The following is a 21,692-nucleotide window of genomic DNA, read 5'->3' as shown; positions in this document are numbered from 1 at the left end:
AGGAAGGCCAGGGATTTGTCCAAGGTCACACAGAGGGCCAGTGGCAGCACCAGGACTGACCCCAGGCCCCTCCACTTCCAGTACAGAGCCCGTCCTCCGTATCGATGGGTGATGGTGTCACCGATGCCTTTCCCACCTGCCCAAGTGCAGAACCTGTCTTGCCAGGGCTGTACCTGGATGGGCTCAGGGGCTTGGGACTGCCCCCAAGTGCAGGGCACAGAGCAGGAGGGGCAGGCAAGGGGGCGGACAGACAGGAAGGAGCTGCTTGGGCCTGGCAGTGGAGGCTGCTGACCAGGCGAGGCACTGGGACGTGGCCCTGTCCACAGACCTCTGATTCCCAGCGGAGAACGGGAGACAGAGGAGGATGAGCCTGTCTCCAGTTCACACTTTCTTTGAAACCCCGTATTTTGCCTTAGGTCATGTACATTTTTACCTTTTATTTTAAACAACTAACAAGTAGAAGAATCAGCTCTGGAGCAAGGTTAGCCCCTGGCAGTGCAGTCTACCAGGCTTCCATGGAAGGCTCAACTAAAGGCAAAGAACAAGGGAGCACCTTGGGGAGGTATTTGAGAAGGATCGCTCCGAGGTCCAGTGTGTAGGATGGATTCAGGGGTCCCTGGAGACTTCTCTCTGTGAGGCAGTATGGGGGTTGAACACAGATCAGGGACAGGGTGGCAATGGGACCATTGCTGTCTCCTTTTGGGCTGGGTCTGTATCCTAGGTCTTGTGCAACACAAATCACGTGTCAATAAATAGTGACTAATTGTAATGTGCCAAGCCCTAAGCCAGGTGCTTTATACAAATTCTCGTTTAATTTCACCTTATTAAATACTCACCCCCATTTCACAGTTGATGAAACTGAGGTTCAGAGGGGTTAACTGACTTCCCTGAGATCAAGCCTCACACCCAGATCTGTCTGCACCATCTGCGGCTCCCTCCCAGCCCTGTCTGTAGTTTGCAGGTAGGCGGGGCATGGAGTGGGAGGCCTGGGCAAAGCAGAGGGCAGAAGCCTCAAGGATCATCTGGGCAGTTTCTCTCACTTTTCCTTGGTAAGCAGCAGAGAAAATACAACCTTTCCCCCTCTCTCTGAGCACTCATGTCATGCTCTAGGCAGATCAACAAGGGCCCGCGAATGCTGCCTATCTGACCACAAAGCTAGAGCTTCCAGATCTGGAAATTCCAGTTACAGTGCACCCATGGGCCCAAACTCCTCAGCTCACAGAGCTTTGCCCAGTTTGTCAGCACTGGGCACTGCAGATAGCCAACTACCTCCTAGGCTCACAGGCAGGAATACCACAGGGCCTCAGAAGCCTGGTCTCCTATAGGCCCCGAGCCCAGTCTAATCCTGGGTGGAATTAAAGTCCCACCCAGCCTGCAAGGCCCACAACCAACACCACTTCCTACAGAAAGCTCTCCTGTATCTCCCCGGTGGAGGACTACCTCCTTCTTTAGAGATTACATTTTTCTCTATATTTTTTAATCCTTATATTGGTTATCAACGACCATATTAGTCTCACTCTTCAGATTTCTATCTGAAGGTACAGAGAATGTCTCACATTTGTGTCTTCCACGGAGCCTAGCACCACTGTTACACATAGTAGATGTTCAGTGTTGAGAGAATGAAGAAAGGCCTAATATTTATCAAGTTTCTACTCAGTGGCAGGCACCATGCTGAGGGCTTTTACATACACTACCTCTAATCTGGGAAACTCTTGTTTTGAGAATATTTGAGTCAGAAGTTTAGAAATGTTCCTGAGATCGAATTAGGAACTGGGGGCAATTCTCTGGCGGTTCAGCAGTTAGGACTCGGTGCTCTCACTGCTGGGGGGTTCGGGTTCAATCCCTGGTCAGGGAACTAAGACTCCTGCAAGCTAAGCGGCACGGCCAAAAGAAAAAAAAAAAATTAGGGACTGGGATTCAATCCAAGCGTTCTCAAACTTCAAGGCTTCTTTCCTGTTCTTTTTCTTTGACATCTGGACATCTTCATCATCATGTTCTTCTTTATCTTCATCACCATCATTTGCTTAGAACTTTGTTAGACATTATTCTAAACTCTTCACATGTACCAACTCATTTCATCCTCAAAATAATCCTATCAGGTATGTCTTTTTACAACCCCAATTTTTCTAGTTGAGAAAGTGAAGCAGAGGATTAAGCAATCTGCTCAAGATAACAAAGGCTAGTTAAGTGGCAGGAGCTAGAACTCAACCCAAGCAGCCAGACTAGAGTCTGTATCTTAACCCCAGCCCCAGTCTGCCTGCTACACAAGCTCTTAACCCCAGCCCCAGTCTGCCTGCTACACAGCATTTATGAATCACTTTCCCAAAGCTTAGCTTATTTTGAATCTCACAACAATCCCAAGGTACAGCAGGTTTTATTCTTTCCCTTGCTCTGGAGCCATACTGCCTGGTTAGAATCTTGGCCTCACCACTTAATAGCTGCCTGTGACTTCAGGCAAGTTACTTAACCTCTCTGTGCTTCAGCTTTCTCATCTGTAAAATGAGGATAATAATAACACCTATCACAAAGGTTGTCGTGAAGACTAAATGAGTTAATGCAAACAAAAGAGGATAGTGGACACACAGTGTGTGTGACAGTTTATCCAGAATCAGTGGGGAACATTTAGTATCAATAAACTTTCAAGATAACTGAAGTTTATTCCCTTAATTTAATCTTTTTTTTTTTTGCGGTACACGGGCCTCTCACTGTTGTGGCCTCTCCCGTTGCGGAGCACAGGCTCCGGAGGCGCAGGCTCAGCGGCCATGGCTCACGGGCCCAGCCGCTCCGTGGCATGTGGGATCTTCCCAGACCAGGGCACGAACCCGAGTCCCCTGCATTGGCAGGTGGACTCTCAACCACTGCGCCACCAGGGAAGCTCTATTTCATAATTTTTAAAATGCTGATCAGTAACATACTGAAAAATCTACAAATGAAATATAAGGTTTGCTTCAACATGACACGAAAGAGAAGTGTGTAGGAATATAGATAAGATTGGAGGTGAACTGGTATTTATTGAAGCTGATTATTGGTATATGAGTGTTCATTCTGCTTTACAGGCATACTTCATTTTATTGTGCTTTGCTTCACTGCGCTTTGCAGATATTGCATTTTTTACAAATTAAAGGTTTGTGGCAACCCTGCATTGAGCAAGTCTATTGGCACAATTTTTCTACAGCATTTGCTCACTTTATGTCTCTGTGTCACAGTTTGGTAATTCTTTTTCTTTTGAATTTTTGAATTTTATTTTTTTACACAGCAGGCTCTTGTTAGCTATCCATTTTAGGCATATTAGTATATATGGTAATTCTTGGAATATCAAACGTTTCATTATTATTACACTTGTTATGGTGATCTGTGATCAGGGATCTTCAATGTAACTACTGTAATTATTTTGGCATTTTTTAAGCAATAAAGTATTTTTAAATTAAAGTAGGTACATTGTTTTCTTAGACATAATGCTACTGCACACTTAATAGACTACAATGTAGTATAAACACAACTTTTATATGCACTGGGAAACGTGTGACTCACTTTATTGTGATATTCATTTTACTGCGATGGTCTGGAACTGAACACGCACTATCTCCAAGGTATGCCTGTACTACTCTGGTTACATTTTTTCCATGTTGCTCGATTTACTAAACTGATTTCACAGCCCAACTAAGGAATTACAACCTGCCTATTGAAAAACATCAAGTTAGAGAGTAAACTTATGCACATCCCCAAAGAATTCCATATGCTACAATCATATTAGAGTGCCTTTATTTCCTTAAGGTAGCATTTTCTCAAGAGTTGTTTAAAGAGGAAAAAAAAAAACCCAGCTTACATGTTCAAGCCACTACTGATTAAATATCAATCAGAAATTAAGGTTATGAAGGAAAAGCTTTCTAAGGAGTTAGGATTTTAACCTGAATGTGATGGGAATCAGTGGCATGTTTTATTACAGGAGTGATAGGGCAGATTTCGATTCTAGAAGAATCTGACTGCAACACGGAGGATGGTCTGGAAGCAGAGAGAAAAACAAGAGATTGGCAGCAAGGAGATTAGGAAGCTTTGGCAAAAGCCTGAAGAGAGATGAGGAAGACCTGAATTGGGGGAGTGGCACTAGGGATGGAGAGGACAGATTTGAGAGATACTTAAAAGGCAGAATTGTTAGGTCATGTTGACGGTTTGGAGGAGAATGAGTCAGGGAGCAGGCCTGGCACATATACACTCAATAAATGACATCAATAAAAGGGTGAAGTCAGAGCCCAGGGAGTGAGATGTTTCACTAAGAACTCATAAACTGGGGAAAGTCTGCTTTAGAAGGAGTTAAATACAGAGTCTACATATGTGATGAAAGCAAAGATATGCAAAGTCACCCCTAAGAGACTTTATAAGCTACCCAACCAGCCAAACCAGACTGTAACCTGATCAAACATATTAGTCTAAAAAATGTGTTCATCAGAGGGGACAGGCAGCCCTGGCTGCAGAGAGTGAGGAACCTTACAGGTAGGAGGCATCCAAGCACTGGCAGGGAGAAGGAATCTTTATTCAACCAATTGTGAGCACTTCAAGCCCTATAGCAACTTCTACTGGAAACTGACATTTTGTTCTTTACATCAGTCCCTGTGAACTTGCTTAATGGGAGCTTTGTCTCTCTTCTGATGAAAATCAGGTTTCTAAACTTGAAGGTCAGACCTTGGATAAGTTTGATTTCACTAAGTAATGAGTATTACTTAAATGAGGCTTCCTGGGAGACTGTCTGGCAGCCTTTTTCAGTCAACAGAGCTCTGACATCAAATGATGTGGCCTTGTGAAAGCTGTGTTTTTATGGTTGCTGTTTTGTTTTAATTTTGACAGTTGCCATCTACACTTTTACTAATGCCAGGAGCAGAATACTGTGTCCTAGGGACACCTCGTCTGGGAAGCCTTCCCCAGTCTTCTCAGCCAGAACTATTCTCTCCTTCCTCTGGGTGTCCCAGCACTCCTATCATAAGCTTCAATGTGCAGTGTTGTGAAATTAACTGTAAGTAATGTCTATCTCCCCCACTATACCACTGATAGCCTCATATGAGTTTTCTCTGTCTCTGACCCAGCACAGTACCCAGAACACAATACACCTTAGCAAAGGTGAATGGAAGGATAATGATCTTCTCTGTGCATTCCCAAAACTCAGATGATAAAGGGCTTTCTGGCAGTAAGAGGTACAATATTGAGCCATACATCAAAAGTATTTTAATATAAGTTTTCTTCAGTAGAGCAGAGTGATTGAGCATGGGTTCTGGATCTAGACTGCCTGGGTTTGAATCCTGGCTCTGACACTTTTTAGCTCTGTGATTTGGGCAAGTTGTTTAACCTTTTTGTACCTCAGCTTTCTCATCTGTAAACTGCAAATAACCGTAACTAACTTAAAGGATTGTTATGGACATTAAAATGAATCAGCATATAGATCTTCCTTGACTTACGATGGGGTTATATCCCCATAAACCCATCACAAACTGAAAATATCATAAGTCAGAAATGCATTTAATACAGCTAAGCTACCGCATCAGAGCTTAGCCTACTCTACCTTACACATACTCAGAACACTTAACATTAACCTACAGGTGGGCAAAATCACCTAATGCAAAGCCTATTTTATAATAACGTGTTGACTATCTCATGTAACTTACTGAATATTGTAGTAAAAGTGAAAAACAGAACAGTTGTCTGGGTACTGGGTGGCTGTAAGTGTACTGGATGTTCACCCTTGTGATCGTGCAGCTGACTGGGAGCTGCGGCCGCTGCCCAGCATCATGAGAGAGGATTGTACAGCACATTGCTGGCCTGGGAAAAGAGCAAAATTCAAAAGTCAAGGTATGTTTCCTACTGAATATGCATTACTTTTGCACCATCATAAAGTAAAAAAATCATAAGTCAAACCATCATTAAGTTGGGGACCGTATATTAAAGTGTTTCAAATAGTACTGGCACATAGTAAGTGCTGTTAGCTTGCAATTATTATTTTTAAAAACTCTCTTTATCCACAAGAAAGATTAGAAGCAGAAGCGACAGGTCAAGTACAGAATGACAAGGTGCAACAACACTGCAAACAAATGAGTACATCTAATAAGACGTGCAGGAGAACAGAGACCTGGAAGTCAGTCCCTATTCTAGTGGTTCTCAAAGCAAGGTCCCTGGGCCAGCAACTTCAGCATTATCTGGGAACTTGTCAGAAATTCAGATTCTTAGGTCCCACTCTAGACCTACTGAAATCACAAACTTTGGGGATGGGGTCCACAATCTGTACTTTAACAAGCCCTCAAGGTGATCCTGATGCTGGCTGAAGTTTGCAACCACTCCCTTCCCCTCACCACCCATATCTAATCAGACTCTAAGGCTTGATAATTCTCTTAAATCAACCCCCTTTTCTCGGGCCTCAGCCACAGCCATATTTTAGGTACCTACCATCTCACCTGAATGACTCCATCAGCCTTCACCTGCTCTCCCTGCCTTACCTGGTTTCCTTCTAAGGCACTCCACCAAATCACTACCAGTGAGACCTTTCTTACACACAAACACAAATACTTCACTCTTTTGCCCACAAATCGACTCTAGTTACACTGAACTACTTCGATATTTGCTGTTTGCTAGTACACTATGTCGTGTGCTACCACTTTTTCTTTATACAACCATGGCCTCTGCCTAGAATGCCATCCCTCCATCTGTGTGGCAAACTCTCCAAAATCTACTCTTTGCCTACCTTTTAATGTATTCTTTCCAGAGCTTTGCCAGCACTAATAAATTACTTTTTGTTTTTGCCAGCTTTTGTGGTTTTAAAAGTTGTATTTCTTTAATAAAAGAAAGGTTGGCTATCTCCCCTATGTTCTGATTTATCATTTATCATAATATTGGTAACTTACAATGGTTGAGTGCTTTCATGTGTCAAAAACTGTTCTAAATCCCAGTAAAGATTAAATATGAAAATGAATTAGGAAATGTTTTATAAGATGCCATGTGCTATGTAGTAGGTTTATTTCATTAATCCTCAAGAGCAGAGATTACATGGATTATTCTATTTATGACAGTTCTCCTCTGGCTTCTCACCTTTAACAGGAATAGAGAGCAGTGGTCAAAACGGTAGAGCCAGTCTTCTGGGTTCAAATTCCAGCTCTGTCACTTACTAGCTACATAACTGTGTCCTAATCAGGGCACCTCCTCTGTGAAATGGAGACAAAAATAGTACCTATACATTACAGGGTTACTTTTCTAAGGATGAAATGAAATAATATACGTAAAGCACTAAGGATTCTGCCTGAAGCTCAATATATGTTATCTGTTATTATTTATCATGCCCTATTCCTAGCATTTCCTATAGGCAATATTTTTTTCACAGAAAAGGAGACAAAGCACGGTCAACTGGAAAGAGTATCATGTTTTAGAATCAGAGAGACCAGAGTTCAATTCCTGGCTCATCTACTTATTAGCAGTATTATCTGAAGCATATTATTTTGACTTTTTTTTTGTTGTTATTTTTTTTGCGGTACGCGGGCCTCTCACTGTTGTGGCCTCTTCCGTTGCAGAGCACAGGCTCTGGATGCGCAGGCTCAGCGGCCATGGCTCACGGGCCCAGCCGCTCCACGGCACGTGGGATCTTCCCAGACTGGGGCACGAACCCGTGTCCCCTGCATCGGCAGGCGGACTCCCAACCACTGCGCCACCAGGGAAGCCCTATTTTAACTTTTTTGAGCCTCATTTTTCCTATTTCTAAAACAGGCGATAATAATAGTACTACTTAGGGCTTCTGTGAAGATTAAACAAGAAGACACACATAAAGTGCTTAGTATAGTGCATTCAATAACCAATAGCTATTTTCACTATTAATAATAACATGGCTGCATTTGTTTGATAAAATAAATAATATTAAAAAGTTGTTAAACTCAAATCATTCAGAACAATCCTGTGAGTTGGGTATTATGATGTTCATTAGAAGAAAATGAGGCTCAGGGAGGCTAAGTAACTTTGTCAAAGTCATCTTTCCTAAAAATGGCAGACCAGCGTTGTCTGAATTTTTCACACCACAGTGCCCTCCTAGAGTCCATGTCACAAATACTCATTCAACAAACAGATACACACCACCCACGTTTCAGGCACTGTTTCTATGCATACCTGTTTCCTATCTTTCTTTCAAAAAAACAGGACATGTCAACTAAAAAATAGTTAACATTTATTGAGTATTTTATTCTATACCAGGTACTGTCTCAAGCAGTTTACACATATTAATCTGTGCTGATTGTATGCCTACCCCTCCTTAGACACAGCATGGACATAACAGAGAATCATGCAAAACTCCATTTCAGATAGGATGTATGGATAGTATGGTTTATTATAATTTAAAGTTTATTGTTCTCATAATTACAGGCTACAGTTTAGAAGTTTGAAACATAAGAGAAAATTCTATAAAGAGAACTCAAATAAACCTGAACAAGTAGGTAGAAGATGGTTAAAACTTCATAAGTAGTGCCACTTAGCTCTCAGGAATACTTATCTGTCCTTTTCAAGCACAGGCTCTGGAGCCAGAGTCAACAGCATAAAATATAATCATAAATGACTCTAAGACATTCATCCTACACAAGTGAGCATGGAGATTTATATATATATGTATATATATATATATATATATATATATATATAAAAAATACATACTTTAATATATTATATTGGTCCACTGAGTATACATATTTTAATAAAAGATAAGAATCTATGTAATCCAGTTAAACACACGTAAGATTAAGGTATACTTATTACATCGAAAGTTGGTGTCTATAAGTTATAAATATTTAGTACTTTCCAGAGTGTTCTTTTAATTAAAAAAAATATTTTAAAACCATTTCAAACATCTGTTCATTTTCCCAGTGCAAAAGAAGGTTGTTCAAGTCAACTTACCTTTTTCCTAAAGTGTAAGGGGAAGAAAAAAACCCAAAACTCACTACCATTCACAACTCCCAATACTACTTTCTCAATCAACTTTTGCAGTATATCCTTATAACTGGATTGGTTTATCAAAATTAAACCCCTGTGATTATGATTCAGCCCTTGCTTCATATGTATGACTTTTATGCTGAAATGTTTTAATCTATAAAAGTAGAAAAAAGCTAGCAGTGCAAGAAAGTGGTTCAAATTTGTTTTAAACTGCAGCGATTCAATTGTGTGTGGAAGAGAAAAAAAGCACCATTTAAAGATGAAATGAACTGGATATTTTGGAATTTATTCATAGGCTAGGCAACAAGTTACTCTGATTAACACAGATCAATACCACCTTGACTTGGTAACCACAGAGATATTTAATTAGTTTTTAGGTGCATTTTCCTTTATCTTGGTTTTCAATACATTATCTAAATCACTGACTCATTTTAAAAAAAATTAAGATTACAATTTACAGCCTACTTCACAGTCCATTTTAAATTCAGCTTGTCTGCTAGGTCAATTTTACAGGAGATAGGCTTTTAACACATAAAGAGCTTCGATAATTTGGCAGGTCTCTTCTCTCCCAATTAAAAAACACAAAATTTTTTTGCTAGCCTGCCAATTTTGTAGGTGAAAAACACAAAGAGAATAAACTATTTTAATCCACAAAAATGGACAAAAAGCAATAATATGATTTAATACATGTCACTTTTTTCAGTTGTATTCAGTGAATGTTTTTACATTTCAAGTAACTGAACCTTCATTAAAGAAAAAAATATATATATGTATACAAAAAGTTAAAGTACCTTCCAGTTCTAGCTTGCTAAAGTTTCTTCTGCAAAAGTAGAAAAATAAACCTACCATGAACTAAAGAGGACAGTGCCATGGCAGTGGCAGAATGGCTGCCAGGTTAAGATTTTTGCTTACCTTATATTGATGGGTATATTTTAAGTGGTAATTTTTCTCCACTCTCTAGTGCTTAAAATTATGGAGAGGTATGTGTTTATCTAAAATTCCCTAAGTCCAGAGAAGAAAATTTTAAATATATTTCAAACATGAGGCTTTAAAGTTTTTATTTAGGAAAAGATTGAGTCTGAAGCTATAATGGTTCAATCTAAAGCATCCCTTTTTCGATAGTGGAGTCAATTTATGCAAAATATTTTTTCTTGTCTATAAAAAACAAATTGAACAGTATTTTGATTATAAGGAAATACAAACATGTACTTTAAACTAGCCAATTTGCTCTATCATAGATGAAATAGGATGTTCTTTCCCTTCCCCTCTTTCAACCATTTAAATTAGGGGAGAATACTGCCAACTTTAAGAACCCCACTGGCTATCATCAGAGTAACTACAGAACAAGGGTAGCAAAGGGATGATACTATTTCTCTATATTCCAGAAGGCAGAAGCTTGGGTGCTCTAGCTTTCCAAGTAAAAGTAGCACAGGCAGGCAAAAGCTCACACTAAATGCACACCAAAACGGGGGCCTAGGTGAAGTTATCTGGGTTACCGCTTTTACAGGGGGAAAAAAAGGACAATCTGAAATGGAGTTTAAAAAAAACAAAAACTTTTGTCACATTTACAGGAATCTCAAACCTTTTGTATTCCCATGCTCATAGGTAGTTTTGATACACACTGTAAATAGCTTCAGTATTCAGGAAGAAGAGTATTGTGTGATTGACAAAGAACAGGAAAATTCTTCATGCTTCTGATATTTCAGATTTGCTGAGTGCAATAGCCAGTTCTAAGTCTTCTTGCTCTTGCTGATTCAGTCGGGCAAGCCTCTGCTCTTCCTCTCTCTCACTTTCCCTCTTGGCCCACTCAATCATATCTTCTTCAGAGGGATACTGCCATTTAAAAGACAAATGAACAAACGAATAAATTCATGAGCAGAACAAACACAAGAAGGAAAAAGAACTTTTACGAAATGATATTTAACTATTTGTTTCACCTTCTGAAGGACTCTGTAAATAGTCCTGTTAATTGTTAATTTTTTTCTGAAAACACAGTTAATCAGTTATTAAAATATGATTTAATCTTAAAAATTAATGCAGTCTACAGTCTATAAAACTGAACATTAAAACATCATTTTTTAAAAAGTGGAAATTCTTTTTTTTTTTTTTTTTTGCAGTATGCGGGCCTCTCACTGTTGTGGCCTCTCCCATTGTGGAGCACAGGCTCCGGACACACAGGCTCAGTGGTCACGGCTCACAGGCCCAGCCGCTCCGTGGCATGTGGGATCTTCCCGGACCAGGGCACGAACCTGTGTCCCCTGCATCGGCAGGAGGACTCTCAACCACTGTGCCACCAGGGAAGCCCCAAAGTGGAAATTCTTAAGGTGAATCAGGAGATTTAAAAACAGGAGAGGGCTATAGCATATTTATCTAATGTGAAACATTTACTACTTCAACTTCAGTGAGTATCCTCACATGATAAATCATTTTCAACTTAATCTCACTGGTGATTTCCTTCCTTATCCTAGCCCTTCAGGTACAGAAAAGTTACGAAGCAAAGAATATCTATACATACATAAATTTTGTTATACATAAAATAAGAGTACTGGATATACTAAATAAGATGTGAACCTGATCAATTTTTTTTAATGCATTATAAAGAATTCAGTAGACATTGAGAACTTTTTGACCTAGTCTAAATAACACCTTAATGCTGGTAATTATTAAGTCAAGGAAATACACTTATCCACCTGAAAGAACAACCATAGCAGATACTAAATAAAAAAATTCTACCCGGTTTCAAGTCCTATCATACAGAGGAATACCATAACAAGATGAATACCATAATAGGATGAAGTGAAAGAAACTGTCAGGCTTTTTGAAAATGGTAGCTTTTTCCCTAGGGAATTAGAGGGCCTTTGAAACTTATAATATTTAACAAATCTTTCATAATTAAAAAAAGATGACATTTTTATTATGAGCTGCTTAATATTATACTATACTGAGATTCTGGAATATGAAATAAGCAAAATGCCTTAGCTATTGTTCAAGACTCATTCCAACCAGGTTTTGACTAGCTGAAATCATATTTAAGGTATTAAATGCCACAAACTGCCAGAAGTTTATTTTATATTAAGAGGATTATACTAAGAAGAGCAATTCTGGATTCTCTGCTTGAAACAACTCAAATTCCATCTAATAAAAGGCAGGATAGTTCTGACACTCTCTGTTTTCCAGTATTCAAAATACTGATTCCTATTCTGCTCCTTTACATTCAGAGGAAGCCACTGAAACTTAAGAGTACAGATTCAAAAGCTGGGTAGCTGAGACTAATTCTGTCTGCCTTAGTTGCATACAGATTCCTGCCTAACTCCTTTCTTAACTAGAAATGGCTGCAGGGATAAAGTGACGGGTTGAGGGACTCAATGCTACACTGAGGGAGACATAAGGCAGATTGTGGTCAGAGTCACCTGGCCACTAGATCTCTTATTTCTAAAATCATCTCAAGTGCTTAAGGTATTAAGTAGAGGAAAATTGCTTTGTTATAAAATAGACAGCGATAATGATGGTCATTTTCCCTGAAAAAACATCTGGGAAAATGAAACACTGTTAGTTACTCTATTAAAAAAAAAAAAAAAAAAAGCCTTGTTTTTATCTAAATAATGATGGAATACATGTCATTGCTTAATGTCCGTCCCTCCAGAGTGACACTTCAAGTTGGTTGTCCCATTTCTGTGATCTTATAGACCCTGCCTATGGTCTTGTCACAGAACTCTTCTATTGTCTTTACTGGCCTGCCTATGTTAGTCAGCTCTGGGAGGATGCAGAGTAAATATGGAATGCTAGTGAATTAGAGCCCCCCAAATAATTAAAGATTGTTTAGCTCTTAACAATCATATTTATTTAATAAAACCAACATTTACTTTTTAGGAACACTATTATATGAAACCAGAGTTTTATTTTCAATTCAAAGAATTCCTGGCCCTATCCTCTCATAATTGTTGACTGGTCTCCAGAAATCATGAAGGCTTTATACGCAAACACATAAACACAGTTACAAATACACAAACTCATTATTGGCATTATTCATCCAGAGGGCAGACAGCAAATGACTCTCTAATGGCCCATCATCCATAACAATTTGCAAAATAATAACTGTCAGAATTTTATTTATATTGTTTACCAAGATCAAGAGAAGGGTTTTGCAAAACAACTGGTATATAACCCAAGAATTAAGACTACAAAAATCATTTGAGCAATGAAATACTTTTAGAACCAGCAAACAGAATCAAACAGAGATTTTTTGGTTGGGGGAAGAATAAAGATCATTTTTAACATATTGGTAAATTTAGTTGAAATAATGCAAATTTGGCAGACTCCAAAATAATCTTTGAAAACTCTTTAAACTGTAAATGGAAAGATTTTCCCCAAAACAGCCCATTCACAGTACTTACAGCACTGAAGTTAGCAAAATTGCTTGGGTCAGCCTCTTTACTGGTAGTGGTAGTAGCAGAAGAAGAAGAAGTGAATGGATCACAAAACATATCAGGATCTTTTTCTTTGGGGCTATCATTGCCTGGGAAAGGCTGAAATGGATCATTCAGTTTAAAGGGATCAGAAGAATCCAATTTGTTGATGGGTCTTTTCCCTGGATCAAAATCATTACAATTAATTCAACCAGCAAATACGGCAAACATAAACACACAAGAACATGAACACAGGGAGCATTAAAGAGCTGGGGGTGGGGAATGGGGGTCAGTACCTCAAACACATTCTTAATATGGTCTTAAACTATCACAACCAACACTCTGTCCTCAAATTTCCACACACAACCTCTCAAATATATTCTAGCTCTATGTAGCTAAATGGAAAAATAGCAAAGAAGGGGGGCAATGGGCCGGGAATCTTATCTGCCCAGAGAGTTGACCTTCTCTTCTCCAAAGCAGCATGTTCCCAAGAAAAGAGAGAGGAATGGACAAAACGGCAGGAGAATGACAAAGAATAATGACAAAAACGGCCTCTGCTGTGATAACCTCTGCCTGATACAGTTAACCACTAGTGGCAGGAAGGGCAAATGAGCTTTGAAAAATGCTAATATTCTTCTGATTTTCCTCTGGATCTATATGTAACACCTGGGAGCATGAAATTAAAAACTACCTTGGTAAAGCCCACCTATTTCTTGCTATTACAAAATTTCAAACTGAAGAATAAAGAGAATGCTTTGAAGCCCAGGCCCTAAATCTTTGTGGGTGCTGATCAACTAAATCTTTACCAAACAGCATACTGTTGCTCATTAATTCAGCACCATTTTCAAACAAGTTTTCTAATTTTAAAGACTTAAACTCAGTACTTCCTGAAGAAAGGATAATAAGAACAGGTGCTAAAATATCTTCAAATATATATATTTTCCTAAAGATGTGTTAAGCTGGTAAGAGCAATCATAACAACAGATTCTTTCTGGCACTGTAGCAGCTTACAAAAGGTGTTCACATCTCATATCTCAAAGGATCCTTCCACAATCCTGTGAAGGTAGGCAACATCAGAATTAATGCCACCATCTAATAGCTCAGATAGCTGAGGTTCAGACATATGAAGTTACACACTCAAGATCACAGAGCTAGTCAGAGAATATCCAGAATTAGAACCCAGATCTTTAAGCTGCAGTTCAACAAACCATCTTTCTTTCCTTGATTTTTCTACAGTGATATATACTCACTTTGCTGAAGTCTTAGATTTAGTTACAGCACTAGTATATTAGTTTACTTAGGATTTTAAAAATAACTTCCCTATTGGCACCTTACTGGTATAAAACTTAAATGAGCAAATTAACTATCATTTTTTAAAAATGTATTCTGACAACCTTACTCTCTAGTGATATATGATACAGCCTACTTTTCCTTAAAAGATAAAAGGAGTTCAGTTCAGTTCACCTGATTTTTCAACAGGTAGCTGGGTATTAACAATTTTATTTGCAATTCTTTAAATCAAAGAAGAAAAAAAAATCTGCCATAGGGAGGCTATTATGAAAAAGCAAGAATAATATTCTAGAACTACTGAGGCTGAAAATTTACCACGGAATGATATATGGTTAAAACAATAATGTACCAGATGTGTCTTCTTCCAAGTAGCACTACAACTATTCAGGGGATTGCCTTTACCACTTCTCATGAACTTTATTATCTTCATTAAAAACAAACAAACAAACAAAACCCCTTTTTCTTTACAGTGCTAAACAAAACAAAAAAAATAAGAATAGTAAGAATTTGTTTCTAGACCAAAAACATCACTTTTATAAAATAAAGGAGTCTCTTATCAAGTCAAGTAAAATAATATTTTCCTTCAAGAAAAACAATACTTTCTTTTAAAATTCTGATACCGAAAAGGTGAATTCTGGACACCAAAGAGGCCATATATTCTCACATTAAAGGACTTAAGGAAGACTTCACATTTAGCAGGAAAAAGAAAGGGACTTCGAATTAATCTTTGCTTATAGAAATTTATTAAAATACCAAAGCGCAGGAAACTGTTGTTCAATGGTAATCAATGAGCTTCCAAAAAGTAAGAGATTTCGTTGGTACTTTCCTTTTTTCATTTATTGCCTCTCTAAAATGATTTAAAGAGAAATTAGTTCTTGCTAGAAAAATAGTTCATGACAGTTACACAGGCTGGCTTCTTAGGCACATATCTGTAATTCTGCATTAAGGTCAGAAGAGATGATAGCAGCAGGCTTCTGCTGTGTTTTTAACTTGTTTTGTTTAAGGCCCTTTATATAAAGTCTACAAATAAGGCCCACACAATACTTTTCAGAAAGAAAAAGGAAGTAGTTGATTTAGGAAAGGTATCAACTCTCATACCAGGTGGTGGTGGGCAGGGTCTTGTTGGAGTTCCAATCTTTGGTGGCAGTGCTGGGGGTACATCTTCAGTTTTGATGGATGTTTCCTCAAGCATATTTTTTGTAATGACCATATTGCTGATGGAGCTTGATGTGGATGAACTAAAAGGATCTTCATTGTTGACCTTTGTTTGAAAAGAAATTACTCATGGTTATATATATTATGCCAACCAAACTGTACGCGGTTATGGAGCATTTGGAAGAGTGATCTTCAGTATTATGCAGCTTTATTTATTTAAATTCTGAGAGCACTAACATTTTAACCTTTGCATTCAGAACCAAAATGGAAAAAAAATTTTTAATTGTTCTATATGAGTAGTGATTATAACATCACTACTTATTAAGAGCAACAGATCATACCAAAACAAGCCAACTCTGGATTAAAGGTTTATTAAGATTCAGGTGATACAAAACCATTGAGGCCCTTTATAAAGAGACTAATATATTTTTCCTCAAGTGAATATCTGATCCAAATGATAAAGGAAAAAATACCGATTCCACACTTGCCAATGCACTTAAATATAGGAAAGATTTAATACTAAAGTCAAAGAAAATGGCATCTTAAAAAAACATTAAAGACAACCTGAAAGTCAATTTTTTTTTTTTAAGTAAACTGATCCCATGGCATAAGTCTTATTGTGGGTCTGAGGACCTGGCCTCTCTAATACATGGAGTAATGAAAGATTCACTTTTCTATAATGAATCAGATATTACAGTTTAGGCCAGTGTTTCTCTAAAGAAGCATGCTGACATTTTGGGCTGGATATAGCTCTGTGTTGTGGCGCTGGACAGGGTGTTGCACAACATCCCTGGTCTCTATCCACTAGATATGAACAGCCCTCCTCCTCAGCTGTGACAACCGAAAATGTCTCTAGACATTGCCAAATGTTTCCTGGGGGGTGGGGGTGGGGGGAATAACACCCAGTTGAGAACCGATGATAGAGACAGTGTGACATTTACTCTAAGTTTACTCTTTTGGCCTGAATCAATCCTAGGGCTACATTGGAAAATAGGTAGTGGACATATAGTCCACTACCTAATAGTGCTGGGCTATTAATTATCTTAATACTAACCTTAACAGTCTCAGAATATAAAAAAATCAAGCAACCGGTACAGAGAGGATGGAATGAATGTCCAGATTTTACAGCTATTGACCCAGAGAGTCAACAGGGGGAAAATGTAGTTCAATTGGAAGAAACATGTTTAAAAAGACAGAAGACTCTTAAAGTTGTTGAGCAGACCTGCCAGTAGAAAATTATAATTATCTGTACCATCACCATTGTCTCTGTGCACAGAAATGTCTACTTTGATTACATCTTATATTTCATTTCTGTCTGAAATCAATGTTTGCTGTGCCTTACTGAAATCAAGTTGCAATCTCTTGTGAGGGTCAGGTTATAAAATCAGAATGAAGGATCACTCCTTTGGTGGAAACACAGTATATTTTACTTTCCTACTAAGTATTGCAGATTACCTTTGACAATGTGCTGAAGTCAGCAAATCCATCTTCAAATGATTCATTTCCAAAAACAGAAGCAAAGGGGTCTGTGGCTAAAATGAATAAAGAAAATCAATGCAATAGGACAGAAAGACATCAAATTTCACGTCCTCTTTTGGTTAGTAACATTCAGACAAATGAAAAATATCGAATGCCAAATATTAGTCCCTGAATTTAAGTCCACAAAGACAGTTTAGCACACCGATGAATCATTGAAGAATCAAAAACAGGTGAACTAACTCTAGGTAAAGTGTTTAAGGCTTTGGAATACACGTCAAATAATATAGCTCCTGTGTGCTTAAACTATTTCTAATAAGGACATCATGAAGTAAAAAAAACTACACCATTAATTCCACATTTCACACACACCCTTCAAGGTTCATTTCAAATACTACCATATCCACAAAGCCTAGAATAACCTAGGTGTCTCTAATTCACACAGCAAGAAGTGATTTCTTCCTTCTTTGTGGCACTGACAGCATTCTAGTTTGTATTATGGTTATCTGTGATTGATATATCACCCCTACTAGATTGTAAGGTCCTTAAAAACAAGGAATAACACTTATCCAACAAAGAACGAATGGTCAAAAAAGATTCATTGGCCATATATAAAACTGAAGAAAATAAGAAGATAGAGTTCCTATGTCTGAAAAGTTCATAGTATAGTGACAGACATATACACAAACAATAATAAAATAAACTTAAATGAGCCATTAGAGAGGTATAAAAAACCTGTAGTAGAAGCCATTAACTGCTGGGAGAATCGGGAAAAGCATCAAATAAGCCATTACATTTGACATAGGTCTTTTAAATAAGGGATGGAGTCTGCTGAATAGATGGAGGTGGGGGAGAGAAATCTATTCCAGGCAGAAGGAATAGTAATTGCAAAAGCAGTATTTAATCCCTGCTCCACAGGCATGAGAAGTTATCTGTTCCATCATAGTGCACTTAACAAATAGACTAACATTTTCAGCTGGAACAAACTGACTTACTTTGAGATAGGTTTTGTCTGTTCAGGCATAAAGGCTACCAATAAGGTCAAAGAATATTTATAGGAATTGCTGCTTGATATAGGAAAGCAGAAAGAAACAAAGGAAGAAGTAAGTGAATCTCAAAAGAGAGGGTAATACAGAGCAAAGAGGCATAGAAAAATGCTCCTTGCTCTTCCTTAACTCATCTTTACATCAAATCAGTTTTAGGACAAAGTGTGCTCGCCCACTCATTTAAATGTGTAAAGTGTGCCCTTACCTCTAACAGTGAGTACACCATGGACATAAACAGAAGAGGGGCAAGGAAGATATACATTATCTTTGTCTTGTCACCAAGACAGTCACGAGGTGGGTAGAAGCACAGAGAAAATCAGTCCTTTAGGGACACACCAATAACTCTGAACCTGAAGAGGATGTTGAGAGTCCAGAGTTACAGGAAAGCCTACAGCTTTAGCCATAAAAGATGGTTTTGTATTACTACATATCTGCTGCGTCCCACAGCCTCAGGCCCTGCCTAGTCACGGGTGCTGTTTCAGGCTTTCCCTTCTTTCTCCTCCTCTTCCTGTAATTCCTGATGCAGTGGCAGCTGAGGCATAGCCTGAGCAGGATGCAGACGCTCTCCTGATTGGTATAAGGGTAATGATGGAAAAGGAGTTGGGCTCAATTCACTTGACGGACTGAAAAATCTGCTTCACGCTTTTGCTCTGCCATGGTACCACAGCTTTTACAAGCAGTCATAATACATGTGACAACACTGCTGAGTTAGGTCAGGTTTGACTGAAATATTATGAAGTATACATAGTGAAAGACACTAATAAAAAACATGACACTTGTATATGAAGAATATGCTACATGTAGGTTACTAGAGTATTTTTTTAACATCTTTATTGGAGTATAATTGCTTTACAATGGTGTGTTAGTTTCTGCTTTATAACAAAGTGAATCAGCTATACATATACATATATCCCCATATCTCCACCCTCTTGCATCTCCCTCCCACCCTCCCTATCGCACCCCTCTAGGTGGTAACAAAGCTGATCTCCCTGTGCTATGTGGCTGCTTCCCACTAGCTGTCTATTTTACATTTGGTAGTATATGTATGTCCATGCCACTCTCTTTGTCCCAGCTTACCCTTCACCCTCCCCGTGTCCTCAAGTCCATTCTCTATGTCTGCATCTTTATTCCTGTCCCGCCTTTAGGTTCTTCAGAACATTTTTTTTTTTTTAGAATCCATATATATGTGTTAGCATATGGTATTTGTTTTTCTCTTTCTGACTTACTTCACTCTGTATGACAGACTCTAGGTCCATCCACCTCACTACAAATAACTCAATTTCGTTTCTTTTTATGGCTGAGTAATATTCCATTGTATATACGTGTCACACCTTCTTTATCCATTCATCTGTCCATGGACACTTAGGTTGCTTCCATGTCCTGGTTATTGTAAACAGAGCTGCAATGAACATTGTGGTACCTGACTCTTTTTGAATTATGGTTTTCTCAGGGTATATGCCCAGTAGTGGGATTGCTGGCTCCTATGGTAGTTTTATTTTTAGTTTTTTAAGGAACCTCCATACTGTTCTCCATAGTGGCTGTATCAATTTACATACCCACCAACAGTGCAAGATGGTGCCCTTTTCTCCACACCCTCTCCAGCATTTATTGTTTGTAGATTCTTTGATGATGGCCATTCTGACTGGTATGAGGTGATACCTCATTGCAATTTTGATTTGCATTTCTCTGATGATTAATGATGTTGAGCATTCTTTCATGTGTTTGTTGGCAGTCTGTATATCTTCTTTGGAGAAATGTCTATCTAGGTCTTCTGCCCATTTTTGGATTGCGTTGTTTTTTTGATATTGACCTGCATGAGCTGCTTGTATATTTTGGAGATTAATCCTTTGTCTGTTGATACATTTGCAAACATTTTCTCCCATTCTGAGGGTTATTTTTTCATCTTGTTTATGGTTTCCTTTGCTGTGCAAAAGCTTTTAAGTTTCATTAGGTCCCATTTGTTTATATTTTTTAATTTCCATTTCTCTAGGAGGTGGGTCAAAAAGGATCTTGCTGTGATTTATGTCATAGAGAGAAAATAACATGGTTTTCCTCCTTCAATTTGTTAATATGGTTTATCACACTGATTGATTTGCGTATATTGAAGAATCCTCGCTTTCCTGTGATAAACCCCACTTGATCATGGTGTGTGATCCTTTTAATGTGTTGTTGGATTCTGTTTGCTAGTATTTTGTTGAGGATTTTTGCATCTATGTTCATCAGTGATATTGGCCTGTAGCTTTCTTTCTTTGAGACATCTTTGTCTGGTTTTGGTATCATCATGGTGATGGTGGCCCCGTAGAATGCATTTAGGAGTGTTCCTACCTCTGCTATATTTTGGAAGAGCTTGAGAAGGACAGGTGTTAGCTCTTCTCTAAATGTGTGAGAGAATTTGCCTGTGAAGCCATCTGATCCTGGGCTTTTGTCTGTTGGAAGATTTTTATTCACAGTCTCAATTTCAGGGCTTGTGATTGGTCTGTTTATATTTTCTATTTCTTCCTGGTTCAGTCTAGGAAGGTCGTGCTTTTCTAAGAATTTGTCCATTTCTTCCAGGTTGTCCATTTTATTGGCGTAGAGTTGCTTGTAGTAATCTCTCATGATCCTTTGTATTTCTGCAGTGTCTCGTTGTTATTTCTCCTTTTCGTTTGTAATTCTATTGATTTGTCTTCTCTCTCTTTTTCTTGATGAGTCGGGCTAATGGTTTATCAATTTTGTTTATCTTCTCAAAGAACCTGCTTTTAGTTTTATTGATCATTGCCATTGTTTCCTTCATTTCTTTTTCATTTATTTCTAGTCTGATCTTTCTGATTTCTTTCCTTCTGCTAACTTTGGGGTTTTTGTGTTCTTTCTCTAATTGCTTTAGGTGTAAGGTTAGGTTGTTTAATTGAGATGTTTCTTTTTCTTGAGGTTGGACCGTACTGCTATAAACTTCCCTCTTAGAACTGCTTTCGCTGCATCCCATAGGTTTTGGGTCGTCATGTTTTCATTGTCATTTGTTTCTAGGTATTTTTTAATTTCCCCTTTGATTTCTTCAGTGATCTCTTGGTTATTTAATAGCGTATTGTTTAGCTTCCATGTGCTTGTATTTTTTACAGAATTTTTCCTGTAATTGATAACTAGTCTCGCAGCGCTGTGGTTGGAAAAGATACTTGATACAATTTCAATTTTCTTAAATTTACCAGGCTTGATTTGTGACCCACGATATGATCTATCCTGGAGAATGTTCCATGAGCACTTGAGAAGGTGTATTCTGTTGTTTTTGGATAGAATGTCCTATAAATATCAATTAGGTCCGTCCTGTCTAATGTGTCATTTAAAGCTTGAGTTTCCTTATTTAATTTCATTTTGGATGATCTGTCCATTGGTGAAAGTGGGG

The 21,692-nt window shown here is 38.3% G+C and overlaps 1 protein-coding gene across 1 annotated transcript in view; it reads right to left on the bottom strand.

Moving 5' to 3' along the window:
- Nucleotides 1–10,572: 10,572 nt before the first annotated feature.
- Nucleotides 10,573–21,692, bottom strand: part of EPS15 (epidermal growth factor receptor pathway substrate 15) — a 155,621-nt gene continuing 144,501 nt past the window's right edge. Inside the window, exons 22-25 of the mRNA XM_007459632.1 lie at nucleotides 17,250–17,326; nucleotides 15,738–15,900; nucleotides 13,338–13,531; nucleotides 10,573–10,776 (exon numbers count right to left, since the gene is read on the bottom strand). Of these exons, the coding sequence (XP_007459694.1) occupies nucleotides 10,630–10,776; nucleotides 13,338–13,531; nucleotides 15,738–15,900; nucleotides 17,250–17,326 (581 nt within the window). The 3' untranslated portion in view covers nucleotides 10,573–10,629. The remainder of the gene's footprint in view (nucleotides 10,777–13,337; nucleotides 13,532–15,737; nucleotides 15,901–17,249; nucleotides 17,327–21,692) is intronic.

The sequence above is a fragment of the Lipotes vexillifer genome, unplaced genomic scaffold (genome assembly GCF_000442215.2).
Source record: "Lipotes vexillifer unplaced genomic scaffold, Lipotes_vexillifer_v1.1 scaffold525, whole genome shotgun sequence".
Lineage (NCBI taxonomy): Eukaryota > Metazoa > Chordata > Mammalia > Artiodactyla > Lipotidae > Lipotes > Lipotes vexillifer.
Note: the sequence above shows the minus strand (reverse complement) of the source record. Positions and strands in the feature narration are given on the sequence as shown.